Source organism: Mytilus galloprovincialis, chromosome 3 (genome assembly GCF_965363235.1).
Source record: "Mytilus galloprovincialis chromosome 3, xbMytGall1.hap1.1, whole genome shotgun sequence".
NCBI classification, from domain to species: domain Eukaryota; kingdom Metazoa; phylum Mollusca; class Bivalvia; order Mytilida; family Mytilidae; genus Mytilus; species Mytilus galloprovincialis.
This window is the reverse complement of record NC_134840.1, coordinates 32,681,077-32,705,264: the sequence shown is the minus strand read 5'-3', so window position 1 is coordinate 32,705,264 and position 24,188 is coordinate 32,681,077. Positions and strand designations below refer to the sequence as shown.

At 31.7% G+C, this 24,188-nt stretch overlaps 1 protein-coding gene across 2 annotated transcripts; it reads right to left on the bottom strand.

Moving 5' to 3' along the window:
- Window positions 1-10,888: 10,888 nt before the first annotated feature.
- Window positions 10,889-23,230, bottom strand: LOC143067741 (uncharacterized). 2 transcript variants are annotated; one of them, XM_076241232.1, is made up of 6 exons: window positions 23,020-23,230; window positions 19,320-19,501; window positions 18,471-18,716; window positions 16,219-16,346; window positions 15,715-15,784; window positions 10,889-14,983 (listed from the first exon to the last, which is right to left on the bottom strand). In XM_076241232.1, the coding sequence occupies exons 1-6, from the start codon at window positions 23,132-23,134 to the stop codon at window positions 14,834-14,836; spliced, it is 891 nt and encodes a 296-aa protein (XP_076097347.1). In that variant the 5' UTR covers window positions 23,135-23,230; the 3' UTR covers window positions 10,889-14,833. The 2 variants fall into 2 exon arrangements, with proteins under 2 accessions (XP_076097347.1, XP_076097348.1); XM_076241233.1 differs by lacking the exon at window positions 23,020-23,230 and adding an exon at window positions 22,181-22,483.
- Between the last annotated feature and the right edge of the window lie 958 nt (window positions 23,231-24,188).

Below are 24,188 nucleotides of genomic sequence, written 5' to 3'. Positions count from 1 at the left end.
TTTATCTTTATAAACTTTAGTCAGGTTAATTAAATTTGTTAGAATGACTAAACGTGGAACTTATCGGTGTGACCGGGTGCATCGACATAATTTGATCTCGTTTTCGTCGTTCAGATCAGTTTCTCTAGCTGATACTTTAAGTGTCAACTAGGCCTATGTTAAAGTTTCGAACTAGATCGCTTTTAAATGGAGCAATGGTTACCTTACTGCAATGCCCAATCGTATTACCTATTTTTGAAAAATATGAAAATTCTGATTCAATCTTGCTATAAGTGTCATATTACGATGATTCCTTAAAATTTTGTTATACAGATGAGTACTTTTTTAACAAGGGATTCCCTTGTCAGAAGCGTTTTCTCTGGTTCTGAAAATAATTGCACATGAGATTTCATCAAGAAACCAATGTTCTAAGAACTTCATACTATGTATGTAAGATGCTATGATGCTAGGGTTAGTACTTCGCTTTTGTAGGCAATAAAAAGACGTTGTGTTGCTTTCAATTCTATAATTCAGATCCCATACAAGTTTGCGTTACAATAACGTTACGTCAACAATAGTAACGTTGGGTACGTTTGAACAAGGTTGTGAATCTTTGACACTATGTATTAATATCCTTAGAAACTAGGACGTTGACTATTGAATTAATCAACTGGCGTAAATTCGATAAGATTCCATCCTTGTACTACTTTTTACCACGTGTTTTTAACTCAAAAGTTTTTAAATATATATAAGTACGTCTGAACCAGTGACGACTCGACGACATATTTTATCCGTCGGATTACCAGCAGTGATGGTGATTCAAGGCTGAAAATACATTCTGTATATATAATTCGTCTACACATCAGCCCAACAATGTTTGTTCTTCCCTCGGCGGGATTCGAACTCATGCTTCTAAGATATTGTGGCACCAAATCGCCTTGCACTGTTACCACTCGACCACCTAGGTTCTTCAATAATATATTTTTTGGTGGCCGGGTGTTACATTTCCTCGTCAGTTTTAATTTAGCGTCGTATCACAGTGCATGATATACAAGCCATGAAGATGGAATTGTTACAGATCAGCTGAATTTTATATTGTAAAGGATCATACTAATTAATTTAAGATGAAGTCACAAAAATAATTATATTATAAGAACGTCTGCACCAGTGACGACTCTGCAACATATTTTATCCATAACAACACTACGTGACAGAAATACAGCACAAACAATTTCAAGCACACTCAGAACAGAGAAACGTAGAAATAACTAATATAACAGCCGTTGCAACATGTAAAACGCAGAATATCAACGAACATATTACAATGTCGACAGCATATGACATCACAAACAATGACGTGTTTTGTTACGAATATAGAATCTTGAAGGGGCCTCGGTTGCCGAGTGATCTATGTAGTTACGTCTATTGTAATCACTAGCCAGTCAACACTGAGTTGTGAGATCGAACTCCGCTCGTGCGGGTGCACTCGACTCCAAACTTTATTGACTAGGATTGTCAGTTTTCCCATCGAAGGTTTGTGGTGTTCGCCGGGCACTCCGACTTCCTCCACCAATAAAAACTGCCCGCCAGAAAAAATAAGTAAATAAATGACATTCATACAATTATTTTCACTGTACTAGTTAACAATTGTTAACAACTGTAACAATTATCATGATTATGATGATATCAAAAGGCTGTTTTGAATAAATTCTGTGACGAGTACTTATTTTAAATCACACACTACTTTATCCATGGACAATGGAAATCAACTAGACAATACTGACAAATTAGACAAATGTGAAATGTACCGAAAATACAGAATTCAAACCACAAACGATAAGACATAACAAAATATCCAACCGAAACCACAACAGAAACATAAAAAAATAGATAAATTATTGATGTATAAATACCGAGACGCATCGTATAGAACATTAATGGCATATTGTGTTTCATTTCATTAAGTGGTTTTCTAAAAGAAGACATCTATATGTATTTCACATTGAGTCTTATGTTAAACTAAGTCCCCGCTGGCAGCCATCTTGACTGATTGGTCACATACAAAGTTACAACACTTTGCCAGCACCTCATAAGGAACATTTATCCCATGTTTTATTTCAGTCCATTTAGTGGTTCTCTAAGAGAATACATTTGTATGTACAGTCCAAACGGACCGATGCTAAACTAAGTTCTTCTATGGCGGTCATCTTGTACATGACATAAACATATTTTACAAAATAGTGGCGCTTTAACATTTGCTAAATTATGTCATATGCTAAAAAGGGAAAAGGCTACATGATCTATATCTAGTATATTATGTAACGATAATAAAGGAAATAGACAATATTTGTTTAAGACGATATCTTCATTAGATAAAACTTATCTTCCTTGTCGTCCTCAAAATAACAGATATTATATGCAAATTAAGATAAAAGTACACTTTCTGAACACAGTAAAAGACCATCTCCATATCATAATGACATTTACTACAAACAAATGTCTAAATCATAATTGTTATCTTTAAACTTTAAATCTAGTCAGGTAGATTAAATGTATTAGATAGAATGACTGAACGGGGAAGTTATTCGTTTGACCAGGTCCATCGACATAATGTTATCTCCTTTTCATAGCTCGGATCATTTTCTCTAGCTGATACTGTTAAGTTTTAAACTATGTCAAGGTCTCAATCTCGGTCGCTTTTGAAGATTTTGATCCATCTTTACAAAACGAAGCAAGGGTTACTGGAATACAATGCTTATTCATTGATTGTTGGTTGCTTATTATTTTACTGATATGTGAAAAGAAATCGTTATATTTTGAGAGATTTCAACTAAAAATTCTGATTCAATCTTTCTATTGCTGTCACAATACAAAAATAACATTACATGTATGTTTCCTTATAATACAATATTTTATTTGGCTAACCTTGCAACATTCTGAAATTGACTTTTATTTCAAAATGAAATGTTACATCCATGATGACACGAGCTTCCGCAATAAAAGAGGGACGAAAGATACCAGAGGGACAGTCAAACTCATAAATCGAAAATAAACTGACAACGCCATGGCTAAAAAATAAATGACAAACAAACAAACAATAGTACACATGACACAACATAGAAAACTGCAGAATAAGCAACACGAACCCCACCAAAAACAAGGGGTAATCTGAGGTGCTCCGGAAGTGCACAGGTAAATAAAAGACAATCTTAATAGTCATTTGCAAAAGAAATATTTTTGGGGTAATTTTTTAGGGTTGTATTTTGTCGAATGAAGTGTTTTCACGCTTCTTACAAGCACGGAGGTTTGGCTATCCATAAAACAATGTTCAACCCACCATTTTTTATTTAAATATCCTGTACCAAGTCAGGAATATGGCAGTTGTTATCTAATAGTTCGTTTCTATGTATGTTGCATTGTTGTGTGTTTTTTGTTGCACTTCAGTGTTCTGTTGTTTCGGTTTTTTGTCGAGCCTGCAACTTTTGTTGCAGAAAGCTCGACATAGGGATAGTGATCCGGCGGCGGCTACGGCGGCGGCGGTGTAAGCTAACTTTTTAAAAGCTTTATATTTTAGAAGGTGGAAGACCTTGATGCTTCATACTTTGTATATAGATGCCTCATGTTACGAAGTTTCCGTCAGTCACATGTCCAATGTCCTTGACCTCATTTTCATGGTTCAGTGACCACTTGAAAAAAAGTTCAGATTTTTTGTAATGTTGAATTCTCTCTTATTATAAGTAATAGGATAACTATATTTGATATGTGCGTACCTTGCAAGGTCCTCATGTCTGTCAGACAGTTTTTACTTGACCTCGACCTCATTTTATGGATCAGTGAACAAGGTTAAGTTTTGGTGGTCAAGTCCGTATCTCAGATACTATAAGCAATAGGGCTTGTATATTCGGTGTATGGAAGGACTGTAAGGTGTACATGTCCAACTGGCAGGTGTCATCTGACCTTGACCTCATTTTCATGGTTCAGTGGTTATAGTTAAATTTTTGTGTTTTGGTCTGTTTTTTTCATACTATATGCAATAGGTCTACTGTATTTGTTGTATGGAATGATTGTAAGGTGTACATGTCTAGCAGGCAGATGTCATGTGACCTTGACCTCATTTTCATGGTTCAGTTGTTATAGTTAAATTTTTGTGTTTTGGTCTGTTTTTTTCATACTATATGCAATAGGTCTACTATATTTGTTGTATGGAATGATTGTAATGTGTACATGTCTAGCGGGCAGATGTCATGTGACCTTGACCTCATTTTCATGGTTCAGTGGTCAAAGTTAAGTTTTTGAGTTTTGGTCTATTTATCTAATACTATATGCCATAGGTCAACTATATTTGGTGTATGGAAATATTTCATGATCTTTATGTCAGTAGCGCAGGTTTCTTTTGAACATGACCTCATTTTCACGGTTCATTGCACAGTGTTAATTTTTTGTGTTTTGGTCTATTTTTCTTAAACTATAAGTAATAGGTCAACTATATATGTTGTATAGAAGCATTCTTAGCTGTACATGTCTGCCTGGCATGGTTCATCTGACCTTGACCTCATTTTCATGGTTCATTGGTCTTTTTTTAGTTATCTTGGTTAATGTTAAGTTTATGAGACAGTTGTAATAAAGCTTTATACTTAGGACTATCAACATAATATCAATGATTAGTATAGAAGGCGAGACATTTCAGCGTGTGCACTCTTGTTCCCTCTTGTGGTTGATGTGTTTCCCTCGGGTTTGGTTTGTGATCGGCATTTGTTTTTCTCTTAATCGATTAATGACTTTTGAACAGCGGTATACTACTGCATGTTGCCTTTATTCAGACAAAATGTACTTCGATCAACGCTTTTATACCCAGATAAATTTATATTAAAACAAATATATAAAAGGAAACATTGTATTCTTAAATAAATCCACATCTGGGTCCTTCTTTTAGCTAGGGGTTCCCTTGAAATTAGCTTATCCACAGAGTCGTGAAGCACATTGACACGTAAAACAAGTAAATATAAGACTATTCAAGAGATTCGATAATAAAGTTTTCTAAAAATTTCATGCTATGTAGCAGAATCCTTAGAAACAACGACCTTGGCCTAAATCGACAAGATTCCACCCTTTTACTTCTTTCAAAGAAATGATTTTATAAAATATATATATAGAACTAAAAACTATGATATACATCCCTTCATTTACAATGTTTACACTTTGAGGTGAATACATATTAAAAGGTTTGATTGATCACAAGGGAAAGGAATCAGTTTGTAATGTTTGTCTAAGTTGTGAAAGGGGGGCGAAATATACCAGAAGGACAGTAAACTCATAGATCGAAAAGGTTTATTCTTGCTAAACGAGAATACTAATGGCCTAGTTTAAGTACAAAATGATGAACCAAAATAAATGTTACACAGTAACAAACGGCAACCTCTGAATTTGGACAAGCACATTCAGAATGTGGTGGTGTTAAACTCGTTTGAAGGCGCCAATCCTCCCCTGGCAGTGGTGTAACGGTACAGCATAAGAAACAAAACAGTTGAAAAGGCCGCTTAACTCATGAGATCGATACAAATAGAATTACATCTCACAAAACAATTTGTGCAGATCTGAGAGTACTCGCGTAACTGCCAGCTAGTTCAAAGGCCAATAACAACTAACTTGTTGGGTACTATGCGTTATTTACCTTTCTCTTAAATGACTTTATTTTCAAGAAATTTCGTATTAGAAACACTTTATTATAATACTTGATACGGGTTTTCCAACTACCAAAAATAAACAACATTTTTTACATACATTTCCTATAAATAATTATTTTATTTAACATCCAAAGTTCAAATTACCTGGGACCTAATTAGAGACTAATGACTAAAACAACATATCTTGAAATAACAACATGTATTGTTCTCCCACTAATCCCCCATGTAGGAATAGCCAGAATAGCAAAATACAAAATGTAGGAAGAACCAGAAGACACCATCGAAAATAAACTGACAACGCCATGGCTAAAAAATAAGAAGACAAACAGACAAATAATAGTACATACGGCATAACATAGCATAGGTGTGAATATGTTCTAAGTTAACCAGACAATACAGGTTTAATCCACCATTTTCTACATAAGAAGTTGCCTGTCAGGAATATGACAGGTATATCCATTCGTTTGATGTGTTTGAGCTTTTGATTTTGCCATTTGATTACGGACTTTCCGTTTTGAATTTTCTTGGAGTGTTTTTGTGAATTTACTTTTTTGCCCAAAATTGCTTACATCCATTTCATTTGAACTTTGGAGGACCTTTAAAAGATAATACGAGAGAAAAAAAATGACAAACAAAGAAAAAGGCTTTAAAAAATTTACTACTTCACCACTTATACGTAGCATAACGACTGGTTAAATGATAAATTTATGATGTTTATACATTTTACAGCAATGCTGTAATATCAGGGTTTGCAACAAAGCTGTCTGGTTTGCAAGAACACTCAACCTTATTCTAAGACTGAAAAAGAAGAGAAACCACCAAAGATCCTTGTAAAAACTGTTTAAGTGACGAGTACAAATTGATAACAGACGTACGTCATAGAGAGTAAATTGGAAGTTAACAATTAAGACAAATTTTATGCCAAACTTCAATTAGTCACCAAAATGTCTTGACTGTTGCAATATATATGTGAAATAGTTAAAGGGAAATATAAGAACATTGATACAAGGTCAAGGTAAAATCATGGTTATCATTTGTTACTGTATTAGAAAGTTGAAAGATACCAGAGAGGCATTCAAACTCATGAAAATGATGAAAATGAACTGATAACGCCATGGCTAAAAAAGAACAACACTTCTGTTGTAATTGATACCTTAATAGGACATTATCTATCAAAATAAACTGTGTATGTACTGTCATGATAGCTCTTTTGTTCGTAGATATTCTAGTCATTTGTATAAATTTCTTAGTTCATAAAAACCGGGAAGTGTTTATTGCAATCGATGTCAAAACACGTCTGGCGCAAATGCAAAATTTCAATCCTGGTATCTATTTGAGTTTTTTTACAACCACTGTCACTGCTGGTAGAGTGTTTATTTTCACAGGGTATCACCAGCCAAGTAGTCAGTAACGTGTGTTTGGCACAAATACAAAACTTCGATCCTGGTATCTATGGTCAGTGGCGGATCCAGAAATTTTCTTAAGTGGGGGCCCACTCACTGCCTAAGAGGGGTCCGTTCCAGTCACTCTTCAGCGATTCCCTATACAAGTAACCAAATTTTTCACCAAAAAGGGGGGCCCGGGCCTCCTGCTCCCCGCTAAATCCGCCTCTGATGGTGAATCTAATATCAGGGTTCACATTGTGGTTTATTCTTACATTTATGCCTCTATAGTCAAGGGAATAAAATGAAGAATTAACCTATAACAGCCATAAAACTCTTATCTTAACTAGTAATTTTACAAATTTCATGTTTACCACAAATTCCTATAATTTAGAAATAAATGAATTTATAAAATAATGTGCATTCAAATTGTTGAAAGCTATTGAGGCAATTTAAATGCATGATACAACATAGATACTGATTTTAGATAGGCAGAAAAATAAATAACTGTATGAAAGCGTCTTATTAAGATAGATAAAATTAAATATACTTATTGTTCTGAAATTGAATGTTTACTAGCTGTAACAGTATTGTAGAAAAATAATAAAATAAACAACTTTTAACTGAACCTACTCATCAGACAGAGAGAGGCCTTATGGCCCAGATTTCACTTTTACTGTTATATTCGTGTCGTTTTGGGGTTACTTCAACTGCAGCGTAGATTTGAAGCAATTGTAACATACATTTTCATATGCCAATCTTCAGTGACTATCTGACAGTGGGCAATTGACCTAAGCATTATATGAATTTGTTAGGTTTTGAATTACTATAAGTTAAGTCAGTGAACCTCAGATCTACTTGTCCATTATAATAGGGGTTTCCTATCTTTGACCTCATTATCAAATATATGGAGCTTAAATGCATTTGTTTTTTCCCTTGATGTTTGGGTACTATATTCCAGTTCAACAGGCAGACATTTGGACAACATGATAAGAATATAAAACTGTGGATATCCTTCATATGCTTCCAATGTCACTTCCAATAGCAAGCAAAAACGCCATGAAAATTATTAGTCGTTTCATTAAAAAGAATATTAGCGATTGACTAATATGCACCCACCTAAACCACTGATAATGTTCTTGTGTTGTATATCTGTCACGTAGTGTTGTCATTTTAGCGATATGTTTGAACATTGTCATAAATAGGGAAGTTTGGCTATAGCATTTAAACCAGTTACAACCCACCAGTTTTTCTTAGGATTTCCTGTACCAAGTCAGTATTATGGCAGTTGTTATCAAATAGTTCGTTTCTATGTATGTTGCCGTTTGTTTTTGTTGCAATTCAGCGTTATTCTTGTTTCTTTGTTTTCCTCTTATAGTTGATGTGTTTCCCTCGGTCTTAGATTGTAACCCGGATTAGTTTTCTCTCAATCGATTTATGACTTTTGAACACCGGTATACTACTTTTGCCTTTATATGTATTATTTTGATCCTTCAAATGCTTAGCATCTGTTCTTTCTGCTTTTAAAAAAGAGTCAAGGTTGAACATTGCTAAATCACTACAAAACCAAACGAAATCATAAATATTTATGAAAACGCATTATTCCTCATAAAAGGTACATCACACGGTCGACCAAACAATTTTCACAAAATATTGACGCTTTACATGCATTTGTTAAAAATATGTCATCTACAAAAAAGGGAAAAGGTTGCTTAATTCATATCTTGTATATGTTATTTAATGATAATAAATGAAAAAAGAGTATCTTTGTTTTAGGACGATAACCTTATTACCTTCCTGGTCGTCCTCAAAATAACAGAATATTGTAAAAACATCTTCTTATAATCATTTACAGCAAACAACTATTCAGAGACTATAGATAACACGAAATTATAATATTTATATTTCAACTTTAAACTTAACCAAGTTAATTAAATATATTAGATAGAATGACTGAAATGGGATCTTGTCTATATGACACGGTGCAACTGACTGACTTTGGTCTCGTTTTCATAGTTTAAATCAGTTTCTCTAGCTGAAACTGAAAGTCCCAACTATGTCAAGGTTTTGAAGATTTCAAGGTTTCATTTGAAGAAATTTGATAAATCTGTACACAATCGGACAAATGTTCCCCGATTCAGCTGCCACAATCATTATTGGGGAATTTCGTTTGAAAACAATGTGTCCGATGACCCTGCTTCCAACAACCATGACCGGTATGGCTAAAAATGGATCAAAAGGGGAAAGTGTTATTTTTTTTCAATTTTCTTGAAATATTTATCAAAAGTACCAGGATTATAATTTAGTACGCCAGACGCGCGTTTCGTCTACATAAGACTCATCCGTGACGCTCATATCAAAATATTTATACAGCCAAACAAGTACAAAGTTGAAGAGCATTGAAAATCCAAAATTCCAAAAAGTTGTGCCAAATACGTCTAAGGTAATCTATGCCTGGGATAAGAAAATCCTTAGTTTTACGAAAAATTCAAAGTTCTGTAAACAGGAAATTTATAAAAATGACCACATTATTAATATTCATGTCACAACAGAAGTGTTGACTACTGGGCTGGTGATACCACTATGTTTGAATATCGAAATTCGAACTGAATACCTCTTTGCATACTAAATCATTTAAACATAAAACTGATACCCAGCTTCAAATATGCCTAATATATTGTTTAATCAGCATGTTCCACAAGGTTTTTAGAAAAGGTTCAAACATCCACCCTTATTTGATCGTTATAAATAGCATAGCTACAAACATAATGATAAATTTATGATGTTAATACATTTTAACACAAAGCTCTTAGTAACATCAGAGTAAGCAACTATGTTGTTTTGTTTTGCAGGAACACTAAACATTTTTTATCATTTGGATTAAAAAACAAAATAATAAGAATTATAAACCACATAGATCCTATGTAAAAACTATCATGAGAAGTTAACAATCAAAACTACTATAATACCAATGCAAACTTTGACTGTTATACATATATACATGTGAAATACTTTAAGGAAATACAAGAACCTTAATACTATTCAAGGTCAAATAATAGTTGTCTTTTGTTACTGTATATAGTATTGGCTTTGTTGGTCTGTAAAAAAAATTAGGTCATTAGTTGTCTCATTTAAATTTTATTACATTTTAGGAATTAAATAACGCCTCACTATACAATATGGATTTATAGCTTGCTATGTTGTATTGATTTCACTCATTGTTGAGGGTTTCTGTGACCAATTATTACTTACATCTTGTTTAAACATATTTATTTATAGTGGATTGGAAAACAAGTTTTGCAACTTATATTAATCCCTTTCCACTTTGCGGGTTTGAGTGCTGCCTTGTAGCGGCATAAGCCTACTCTTTTTCGAAGTCTACAAGGGTGTCTTTAACGTGCAAGAGATATGGCTCTCTCTTAACACGGGTCAGCCATTTATCGTCCCCTTCCGACGGACTATCACTTACATCTACACCATTTGGTTTCTGTAAGATTGTTGAGGTTATTATAAATGCTTTAGATAGATATAAAACTGTCATAAAGATTTGATTTGATTTGATTTTTGGTGTTTTAACGCCACTTTTAAGCACCGCATTTAGGCTATTTTGTGGCGGACAGTTTTTATTGGTGGAGGAAGCTGAAGTACCCAGAGAAAACCACTGACCATCGAAAGGTAAACTGACAATCCTAGTCAATTAAGATTGAAGTCGAGTGCACTAGCACGAGCGGGGTTCGAACTCACAACCTCAGTGTTGACTAGCTAGTGATTACAATAGTAACTACTTAGACCAATCGGCCACTGTGGCCCCCTTTCATGAAGAGAAAATAATGAAGCAGTCAGTACATTTTTATTTTTATTTCATAATATCACAGATAAATGTAAATATTTAAGCTGTTTATTGTAAATAATTCAACTTAAAGCACCAATACAATATCATAACATAAATATATCACTTACAACTGGTCACTTCTGTAATTGATAACACATTATCTATCAAACTGAACTGTTTATGTATACTCATAGAGCTTTTTTGTTAGTCAGTAGAAATTTAAGATGTTTAGACATTGAAGAAATCCATATTCTTAAATTGATCACTTTTGAATCTCGTGATATTACAGAAAAAATAATTCATAAAAATCCATAAAAGTGTTTACATTTAACATATTTAACAATATAATATAGAAAGATTATAACACCATTACCATTCTTCATTAAATATGCTTTGGTACTTCATTTTGCAAAAACAAGAATACAAAGTAAAAGACACACAAAAACTCTTTCAAAACAAACAATCTCACAATAAACATAACAAAGTATCAAACAAACATGTCGCAGATAAATAACATTTATATAAGAGGCACATAAACAAATAATTAATTCTGATGCACACAAAGCAAAGAATATGGTATGAATTTACTATATATTTCCTGATACCAAAATTTAATTCATGATATAAAAACAAAGTTTCTTTAAAATTACAATACAATATATTTTCTATGTATTTTAGAGGACATTTAACGATTGGACTTCATTTGGAGTCTGTTGTTTTTTTTCAAATTAACACAAAAAGATGCTTCTACAAATTTGTTATTTTAAAAAAAAAAATCAGTTTGAATTTTCAGAATACAATATTGTTTCTCAAAAGATGTGAATCTTTAACCTAATAGTATTTTTTTACTGCAAAATTCTCCAAGCATTGAATGTGCACACATTCATACACAAGAGTGCACACGCTGAAATGTCTCGCCTTCTATACTAATCATTGATATTATGTTGATAGTCCTAAGTATAAAGCTAAACTGTATTACAACTGTCACATAAACTTAACATTAACCAAGATAACTAAACAAAGACATATACAACATATATAGTTGACCCATTACTTATAGTTTAAGAAAAATAGACCAAAACACAAAAACTTAACACTGTGCAATGAACCGTGAAAATGAGGTCACAGTCAAATAAAACCTGCGTGACTGACATAAAGATCATAAAATATTTCCATACACCAAATATAGTTGACCTATGGCATATAGTATTAGATAAAAAGACCAAAACTCAAAAACTTAACTTTGACCACTGAACCTAAAAATGAGGTCAAGGTCACATGACATCTGCCCGCTAGACATGTACACCTTACAATCATTCCATACAACAAATATAGTAGACCTATTGCATATAGTATGAGAAAAACATACCAAAACACAAAAATTTAACTATAACCACTGAACCATGAAAATGAGGTCAAGGTCAGATGACACCTGCCAGTTGGACATGTACACCTTACAGTCCTTCCATACACCGAATATACTAGCTCTATTGCTTATAGTATCTGAGATATGGACTTGACCACCAAAACTTAACCTTGTTCACTGATCCATGAAATGAGGTCGAGGTCAAGTGAAAACTGTCTGACAGACATGAGGACCTTGCAAGGTACGCACATATCAAATATAGTTATCCTATTACTTATAATAAGAGAGAATTCAACATTACAAAAAATTTGAACTTTTTTTTCAAGTGGTCACTGAACCATGAAAATGAGGTCAAGGACATTGGACATGTGACTGACGGAAACTTCGTAACATGAAGCATCTATATACAAAGTATGAAGCATCCAGGTCTTCCACCTTCTAAAATATAAAGCTTTTAAGAAGTGAGCTAACACCGCCGCCGCCAGATCACTATCCCTATGTCGAGCTTTCTGCAACAAAAGTTGCAGGCTCGACAAAAATGTGCTTTGATAAACACCCCAATAAAATACACATTCTATTCTTAATAAACATTCAGACTGAATAATAACATTTAGCAAGCCAAAGTATAGACAGGTTAATATCACAGCACAGTACATTGTTATTCATTTTCTGCAGAAAAAAACTAAAAAAATAACCCTGACCATGCAAGTCATAAAACCACAAATTATATCTGTTATCAATTCCCCTGAATTAGTTTTTCAATCATTAAATATGAATGACTAGTTTAAATGTGAATATCATATATCTTAAAATTATTTAAACTTTAGAACATTTAACACATATGTTCTTGTAATGACCACATTCATATAATTTTGAGTTCTAATTGAACATTGCACATCCATTTTTAAAAGGAATAAAAAAGCCAAATCTGTCTCTACATTACTACTTAACTAGAAAATGTATATGTCCATAGTACACTATCCTTTTCTATGTTCAGTAGAATGGGATAAAACACTAATTTGGCATTAAAATTAGAAAGATCAAAGGGGAACATGTGTACCAAGTTTCAAGTTGATTGGATTTCAACTTCATAAAAAACTACATTGTCCAAACACTTTAACCTAAAGCAGGATAGATAGACGAAAAAAGGAATTAACGAAGGCAGACCAGAAAACATAATGCCCATAAATAGGGCATAAACATTGAACCTCTTTAAACTAATTATAATGAAATAGCTTAAGTTTTCATTGATACAATAACATGATACTTTCTAATAATAATGCATAAACAAATAATTTTGATTGTAGTTTTGCTAGTTTATGTACAAATTGTAGATTCTTGAGTTCATATTGTACTTATCTAAAATATTTTTCTAGACCATATACAACTAACTTCTGAAATCATTTAAGATAGTATGAAATAAAATAAAACAAGTAACAAACAAAAATGCACCACAAGTATATGATGTTATATTTGATTAAAAAAAAATCCAAACAACAATAAATACTTTAAAAAAAAAAAAATGGCTAAAACAAGCAAAATTGGGTTATACAACAGAAATTGCAGTAGAGAGAACAATTCAAAGGCATTTCTGAACATTAGCAATTATTTAAGTCTTAATCTGTTGACAATGCAAATATAGGAAAAAAAATTCTGCCAAATGTTGAAGTTAAGGGCCAACTTTTGTTTGATGTCATTATTTAGACATAGTGATGTTGAATCAATAAAACTCTTAATTAATGGTCCGTAATATGACAGTAGTTCATTGATATTTCAAATCAACGAAAATACATGTAGTGAGGATACCAACTAACAACATTTGTCTTTAAATTTATAAAAGAAAATGACAAGTTCAGAAGACTAAATTGTGTATGAAAAATTAAATGCAAAACGTTTTATGCTTTAAAGACAAGATATGTTTACAACTTGAGTTTTCTTGACAAACATTGTAGATACAGAACAAATTTGTTTTCTTGTGTTTAAACGACATTGAGAGGATAACAGGACAAATATTCTGACATAACTTTAAAAATTAAGTACCAGGAAAAGGTAAAAATGAAAGATTCCAGCAACCAATTAAAATACAATACAATATACCGTCACCCTATGGGAAAAAACAATATAAAAAATGGAATGATTTATCATCAAATACTTCAGGTAATATTAGTTAAGAGTAAACGTATATACTCTCAACATAGTTTAAAATACCAAAAAAAATGTTTTAAAATTGATATATACAAATATATTATATATTGAAGCCTACCTTGTTAATTAAACATCCCTCATGTGAATTTTAGTCTAATTTTTAACTGAATCCATCATTTATTCTCAGAGAAGATGCATTTCTGTGGCTGCCAGATCTGTTTCAATCATTGACTGGTCTAATTTACTCTTAAAAGTCATGTACCAATCAGGTATGAAGGTACACAGTGATGTCATAACATCTGCACCAAAACCTATAATAATCTTAAATATGCTGCTCATATAGATAGAAAAATATCTCATGTTTACCAGTATGAGGAATAATACCGTCTGGCTCATAATGCTAGCAATATCAACTTTATTTTAAAAATATCAATTAATGTCATGATTATTTTAATTGGTAAACATCTTCATAAGTGACATCACTTATTCTTTTGTTAGCTAATCTTAATCCAGTGTATCGTAATCTCATTAAGTAATCTGAATGGAACTTGCCATCTGTGTGATCCAAGAATCTTTTGTAATCATCTTGTAAGCACTGAAAGGAAAAGGAAACTTATTAAATGCAGTGTTTTCCATATTATGCATGATTTAAATCAAATTAAAAATTACTTTAACTTTGCCAGCCATTACCTGCTGGTCTTAATCTCAGGCAAAGTCATATACAATGTATTATCATCCTATGTCCTGTGGTAGCTATAACTGGGGTGAGGGGAGACAACTAGAACAGTCTGAAATATTTGATTCTCTCTTTAGTCACACAGTAAAACCTAAAAAAAGTACTAGTTATTTTTTGCAAATTGTCTCATTCATTTGATACATATAACCTCAGTCATTTCACCAATGGTTGACAATAATATAATCACATGTCTGATGTCATATTCATTGCATATCACCAACTTTTTTTCCCTTTTTTCTTCATGAATACTTGTCTAAATTTGAACAACAATAATTTGCTTTCCTTTATCAAACTTAGGTGGGTTTTTTTTTTAGGAACTTCAATCTTAACCACTTCAAAGTCTAAAACTTTATAAAATCGATTGTTCCAATTGTGTGAACAATACTTACATAATTTTAAAATGCACACATTATGCATGTACCTGTTATCTTCCAGGTTAATTTGGAATTTTAATTGTTAATTTAACACTAAAAATATTTTACACATATTTCTTTTAAGTTCATTTAGCTCGAATATATCCAAAAAAAAATGTAGTACATGTATTGCAGTTTTATTGCATACATTGATGATAAGTAACTGTGGACACTTACTCTGAAATCTTCTTCAACTCGATGTCTGTGAGAATATTCTATTTGATATTTTCGCTCTAGAGCATTATACCTGCAATGCATTGTTCACATTTTGCTTTATATAAATCTATAGATCATTGAATCAAGAAAAATATAATGCATCAGTGTGATATTGTCTTTTTCTATAATCCTGTAATGTAAAATGGGAGATAACTCAAACTTCTTTACAGCTTAAGAAATATTCTGAATATTGATAGAGTAAGTAAGCTTTTACATATAAAATCCAGAACTACCTGCATTTTCTAGTTAATTTATTTATCAAAAAATCTTTTCAAACCATATCTATCATTGAATATAAATGTAACCTTGCAACTCTTTCTCTCCTTTCAAACTTGTTCATCTAATCTGTCTTTTCTTTTTGATGTAGTCTTAAAACTTTCTCTGCCCCTTACAGGCTTGCCTATTATTTTGAAATCTCTATTTCTTGCTGATGTTTTTGTTTCTTTGTCTACATTAAAGCCTTACCTATCATTTAATCTGTCTATTTCTTTTTGATGTAATTTGGCAACTCTCTCTGTCTCCTTTCTAGCCTTTTCTTCACATTCTTTAATTGTTTTCTCTATGTTTTCTTTTTCTTTGGTCAAAAGTTTTTCCTGAAAAATACAATATTTACTGACATGAACACATCATCTCAATAATTTCCTGTGAAAAATATAATTATTAAATCTAGAACATTTCATTTTATTCAGTTATACTTTAAATAAAAATCTAACAGTATTGTTAACACTAACAACATATATGCTTACCATGTTTTATTATAAGTTTACATGTTTTCTGAGTTCTTTAATCTATTCAGAATTATATCAATGACTGAATGAGTTAAAACTTTGCACAACACATAGATGGCCAAAGCTTAAACCCAGTAAAAAAATAGAAAAAAACAGGTGCTCCGCAGGGTGCAGCTTTATACGACCGCAGAGGTTGAACCATGAACCTTTGGGGCAAGTATGAACACAGCATTCAAGCTTGATACAGCTCTGCATTTGGATTGTGATCAAATTTTTGACATAATTTGAGTTTCTGACACAAAACAAATGTCAAGATCTTACAAATCTATTGCGCAATATTATGCAATTAAAGATTTCTTCTTCAAACTTTTTACAAATTTGGAAAACAAATTTGAAACTACTACCACCCCCCTTTTTTTGCAATTAGTCTAAAACCTGACATTAATACATAATTTACAAGAAGTGTAAGGGAGGTAAATCCAAACATACCCAACATTGTATGTTAAATGTTTTTGAGTAAGCTCCCTGACACTGCTTTCAAATTGTCTTAAATGTCCATTGACCAAAAACCTAATTTTTCCCCTTTTTTTGACCCTAATTCCAAAATATTTTGAGCAATAACCCCCCAAAGTCAATACTAACCATCCCTTCATGGTCGGGAAACTTGTGGTATGATTTCAGAGCGATTCATACACTAAAACACAAGTTATTGTGTGAAAAATACAAAAATGCTTATTTTGGGTCCCCTTTTTGGTCCCTTATTCCTAAATATTTTGAGCCATAACCCCCAAAGTTAATACTAACCATCCTTCATGGTATGGAAATTTGTGGTATGATTTCAGAGAGATTCATACACTTAAACACTAGTTATTGTTTGAAAACTACAAAAATGCTTATTTTGGGCCCCCTTTTTGGCCCCTAATTCCTAAACCTTTGGGACCATGACCCCCAAAATCAATCCAAACTCTTCAACTGTGGTATAAAAAAATGTGGTACAATTTCAGAGCAATTGAAATACTATTCACAAGTTGATATCCTGAAAATAGAAAAATACTTGTTTTGGACCCCTTTTGGGTCCCTAATTCCAAAACAGTTTGGACCATTATCCTTAAAATCAATCCCAACCTTCTTTTTGAGGTATTAAACCTTTTTTTAAATTTCATAGAGATCCATTCACTTAAACTAAAGTTATTGTTTTCGGACACCAAATGTGTCTTCAGACGACGACATCATACCATTATACGAACATAAAATTTTATTGCGGTCGTATAATAAAAATAGGGAAGGAATATGTATGACTTGTCACTTGTTTTGCAATCCTTGCATTGTTTTGTTGTATATGTTTATGAATTTATACTAAGATAAAATCCCCATCAAATTGAACCTGCCTTTGACAATTTTCTATCATTTAGGAAAATATACCCAAATTTGATGATATCAAGGTTTTCTAAGGTTCATTAACTGTGAACCAGAATTATTCAGGTAATTCATAAATGACAATCATATCAATTGATATTTAATGCTAACCCTTACACTGTTTGAAAGTTATCATCGGACAATAATAATTGTGATGATTTGTGGGTATTTTTAAAGAGGACAGACAATCTTAATAATGTATATAAGTGACATGAGTCAATGTCAAACTGGATTATCTTTTGTATTATTTGTGATTTTCTTAAAATATTCAAGATATTAAGCTAAATCCTTCAGATTAACAAAGGGACAATCCCCCCCCCCCTTTTCCATAAATTTTATCAGAAAGTACAAAAAAATAATGGTTGGCTTAAAAAAATCAATCATCTGGAATATATATTCTAAACTAAAATAACCTTATGCCAGGTACAGTTACCTTTATTTTATCTTGGTTCCCATTGAGCAATCTTTATATTAAAAGTTAGTTTTGAAAAACATGTAGCCCTTGAAAAATCAGATAATCCACATGAAAATGTGAGAATGGTATATCAATTAAACTTAGATGACTGCTATCACCTTTTGTTTTTTCAATGCCTCAGCTATAGCCTGCTCCTTTTCTACTGTGAATTCCTTCCTTAATTGTTTTGTCAATTCTATTTTAGCCTCCACTATAGCCTCCTCCTTGAGTCTTTCACAATAATCCCACTGTTCAGCAAGAGCTGCTTGTTTTTCTTTTTCTAATTTCTTGGTCAGTTCCCGAAATCTCTCTGCTTCAAGTTCATTTCTTTGTGTTTCAATTCTTTCTGCTTTCTTTTCATAATACTGAAAAGATACCATTACTTTATAAGTTAAACCCAAAGTACTGAACCATCAAAGACAAGTAGTTTATTCATCTTTATGTGAAATGCTCACTTTTTATCAATAATTCTTTTTCTTTAGATTTCAAGCCATTTTTCTTTTTTCTTAATTTTTTTCTTTTTGATTGCCGTTTATTTTTTCCTTTTTGTCTATATTTCTCTATTCTATTAACCCCATACAGACACTCATCTTTGATTCTGATAGGACAATTTTCTAAAATCTTTGCCTGTAAAAACACAAACCACATTGTTTCTAAAAAAAATAAACCATCTGAAGCCAAAACTATTGTTAGTTATCTTATCTTCTTGGTAAACAAGCTAGGTGAACAAATTCTAGCTTCTTACAATCTCAAATTCAGATCACATAAAATTATATTTATGTTTTATCATTTTACAGAGCAGGTCCTTCTATAATTTTATGGTTTTATTAAATTAAAAGACAGTCCCAAGTAAATGTACAAAAAGGACAACTTAATGTTAGTGTAGCATAAATTCTGTAAACTCTAATTGTTATCTTTAAGATCTGCAATATATATTAGCTTAGTTCTTATAAATATTGAGTATTCACATTTCTTTCTCTTTCCACTGCTCTTTTCTTTTCTTCATCTTTCTGATCTCTAAGTCTCTTTAGAGCAGCTCGAAGTTCTCTAGTATGTCTTGCCTCTGCTTCATCTAAAACATGGCTGAGCAGTTTTTCCTGTCTTTCTTTGGAATCATCATCTTTAACCAACAACATACGATTCCCCAAGTCTACAATGATTACAGAAACATGAAGATTCCTTAAGTCTACAATGATGAAAATAGTGGAAATGATCAAAGAAACATGTCTGATTCTCTATTAAGTCTACAATGATTACAGAAACATGAAGTTTCCCTAAGTCTTCAAAAATTACAATGATGACAATGATTACAATGATGACAATGATTACAATTATGACAATGATTACAATTATGACAATGATTACTACAATAATGACAATGGTGACAATAATGACAATGATTACAATGATTACAGAAACATGAGGGATGAAGCAAATTTCAATATATTCAGATATTGTGGGATTATCAAATTAAATTGGTAAAAATTAAAAGGTACATTGTATATTCATATACATAGTTTTTATTTACATGTATAAGAATTAATCTTTAAGTTTGACAACAGTAAAATATAACTGTCAGTGTTCTCCCAAGGGCTTAAGGCATCATGGTACTGTGTCCTGGTGCTATATTTTTTACCATGTGCTACCTTGAATGATTATACAATAGAATGTGTAGCAGCCATGGTGCTATATTTTTGGAAAAAATAGGGCTGTAATTATTTCATCACCTGCAATTTAACTTTATTTTTTTAAAGACAAGCAAATTAAAAATTCAGAACAAATGCAAAATAGAGTACATTAAATGCTCAATTTACAATATCAACTGAAACCAGTTAGTCAGACATATACACCTTTCAGTTCATCTATCATTCCATACACCAAACATACAATGTAGTTAAACTATTGCTAATAAAAAATTCCAGTATCTGAGAAATTGACTTGACCACAAAAAATTCAACTTGATCACTGCTTCATGAAATGAGGCTGAGTTCAACCATGTCTGAGGGATAAGAGGAGGATCCAATAAATCAAATATGGTTATAAAATTGAGAATGGAATTGGGGAATGTGCCAAAGAGACAACAACCCGACCATAGAGCAGACAACAGCAGAAGGTCACCAACAGGTCTGCAATGCAACGAAAAATTCTCGCACCTTCAGCTGACCCCTAAACAAATATATACATGTACTGGTTCAGTGATAATGAACCCCATACTAAACTCCAAATTGTACACAAGAAACTAAAAGTTAAAATAATACAAGACTAACAAAGGCCAGAGGCTCCTGACTTGGGACAGGTGCAAAAATGTGGCGTTAATATAAATATAAATGTATCCTATTACTCACAAATAAGTAAAAAATTAACAGATATGCTTTGACCAATAAAAAAAACACAATAAAAGCTTCATACAGTCTTAATAATTTATGCTTCTGCTACCATTGGGTTGTTACCCTGAGATTTTGCATTCTGAGGCTTTCATCACAGGCAAGGCAATAACATGCATTACACTAATAATAATTTACATTGCACAATAAAAATGTGTTTCCAATTCTGAATAATGTATTGATCTTTTAATACATTTGCAATAAAAGATATTTGATAAATACTTGATTGTTTTAAAATCTATTAGTTTGATGTCTTTGTTTGATTTGAATGTGAAATAAGTATACTTTTTTCCTTATATATATCATATATATATATAATATTAAATATATGTTAACCTTTCACAAATTTGAGGGCATGCTTTGTTTACTGAAAATCTTAGAGGGACAGTGACATGCATATTGTAATTCACTTATTAAAGATTAAAAACAAACAAAACTGAAGTCTGAAAATAGAAATGTAAATAAGTTATGTTCCAACTACAAAAATAGTGTTTACATCAGTTGAGATATACATTATATATATATAAAGATAGGATTTTTTTTAGTTTTATCTTGTTAACTTAAAATTTGACCTATATATAATGTACACAAATGAATATTGTAGCACAATCTTGTGTTTCCCTCAAGATCACAAATGTATGTACATGTAGAACTGCATTCAGGTAAATATAAGAGTTTTAGAATCTTAAAAAGTTGACATCTTGTTTCTGTATGCTATATAGCATATGAATGGCAATCATTATTATAGCAACCTCAGAAAATTAAAGGATGAGCATAACAAAATTATTATTAAGTACATGCATGATTGTAAATTAAAGCATCGGAGGCAGTAAGTAAAAAATCTCTATTATCTAGATCTGGTAATCAAAATATATACTATATCATTTAAACTTTTTTAAATCAATGGAATTACATCTCATTTTGATTTTAAGGGGATATATTTAATGATTTATCATAATGTCACAAAATATGTGAAAATTAAAAAAAAACAATTGCACCATTTTATAAATTAACAGAATAATGTATAAACCAAATTATAAGTGTTTTGACAACAACAAAAAACACTGTGTTCAATGATTTATTTTTTTAGCTATATGTTAACTTTGGCCCATTGTCTCTTTCACCCCGAATTAGAATTGATTCACCAACAAAAATGTAACTTGTCAGATGTACAATGTGTACTATAATTGTAACAGTTGTTATTTCTTGAAATAAAAAATCCAAAGTATGACCATTAACACCTATATTTAGTGTACTTCTTGGATTATACACTGGTAAAAACTTCTTTATATTTTATACATGCATATATATATCGCCCTATATATATGTCGTTTAAATTTAATGCATTACTGTACAATATTTTATTTGTTCACAAAAAAAGGAAAAGACTGGTGATGCTTTAAGTACAAATTTAATTTCAGGATAAATCAAATAATAATACAAACCATTTTTCCCAGATTTGGGTCTGTTAGCAAGGTATTTTACCAAACTTTCATGTTTAATTTCCTCTCTAGTAACATGTGCACTTTTACAACGAAATTGACGTTTCATTTTCAAAATCAAAATCAGCTACATGTATTTTTAACACTGTTCATGTAATCAACTGATTTAACATTGCCGAAAATATATAATATACATTTCAACTGTAGAAAAATAATTTATACACGTTTAAACGTTTTCTACAAATCTTTTAAGCAATCCTTTTAAGTTACCAAGTAATTCTTACAAGTACTTTAAATCTAGAGAGAACAAATATCAATGTAAAGACTGTACTTAATCAGTTCTTTATAATTAAATTTCCTTTAAGTATTTAAATCTCCTCATAAGCCTCCTTTTATCTTAACACTAATATATCGATAAACTCTGCTAGCTAAATAGCTTTTAAATCTAACTAGATTAGTGCACTGTCAACCTTTTGAAGGAAACTCTCACTGGGTTTAAATCTATTTAAAGCTATAACAACAACTTTATAAAGAAACTTACATCTACGTGCCCTTTTCCTGGTTATTGATAATAAATTAGATTGTTTAATCAATCTTATTTGATCTGAACAGTTGTATCAAGGTACCAATTTCTTTCATTTACATACTTTGATAACTTGTCAATATTTATATCAAAATAATTATGTCAGTATGTACCTTTTAAATTGACAAATATTCATTGGTGATATGATTAATGAAGCTTTTAAAAATAGAAATACTGAGTACTGCTAATATTTTCACAAGTAATTAAGATAAATGGACCCATTCTTTCGCACGTTGCGCCATGCAAAACGGGCACTCACCAATGACATTATTATGTTGAACTCTTTGGGTTGAAAGAGTTGTTTTGTTCAGCATTCGCTCGAGAGCTTCATGGGGACGATATGTAATCTGCCTTTTGATCGAAAATGCAGACATTTTGACTGACAAACAATGTTTGCAGTGATAATATTTCCGATATGAAAATACCGGATGTTTACAACGTTGCTGGGTTGAGATGGGTCATTACAAAAATAGAAGTAAAGACGGAACGAAACGAAACTAACTCATAGGGTAAATACGGGGCAGGTGTTACATGTGAAAGAGCACAAAGTCCTTGTAAACTAGTGTAATACTAAAATTAAGCGAAATAAAAAAAACTCTTTTAAAATATATCATAGATCTAATAGTTTATAAAGTAAACCGTGTTTTCGCCGCATGCGCTCTGTATCCACCCTTTTCTTCAGCTTTTTCATTTTTAGGTGTTATAGGTTTTTTTGTTAATATTCTTAGATATTTCAATAAATATGTCCATGCTTTATCAATAAGATGATATAGTGTCGTTTTTATATTTAAACATTTCATCAAAGACTTTTAATATCATTTCTTATTTTGTTCAGTTTTAAAATTCTAAAGCCTTGAAACTATTTAGTTTCTTTTTTGCTGTGAAAGATTTAAAAAAAAAAAAGTAAAAAGAAAAATAAGGGAGGGGTCCATTCCACCACGAAAGTTAGCATATAATGCATTTTCACCGTTTATGATATAATCTAGCATAAAGAAACATTGAGAAAAATTTTACGCATTTCCACACAAGATGTTAAAAACAATAGCAGAAATATCTTTTTTAGCTCATCTGACTCTCATCACGTGGCCTCCGTCGTCCATCGTCCGTTGTCGTCGTCGTCTGTGAACTTTTACAAAAATCTTCTCCTCTGAAACAAGGCCAAATTTAACCAAACTTGACCACAATCATCATAGCCTGGTAAAATGCAGTTTTTGGTTTTATCTCTGAAACTAAAGCATCATAGTGAGAGCAAATTTGACAGATGGCAAAATATTTATCAGATTTAAATTTAAATGCCTTAAAAAATTTTGACGAATCCGACAACCTGTTGTTGAGTTGCTGCCCCTGAGTTAGTAATTTTATGGAAATTTTGCAGTTTGTTGATATTATCTTAGATATCATTATAGTATCTAATAATATAGGGTTATT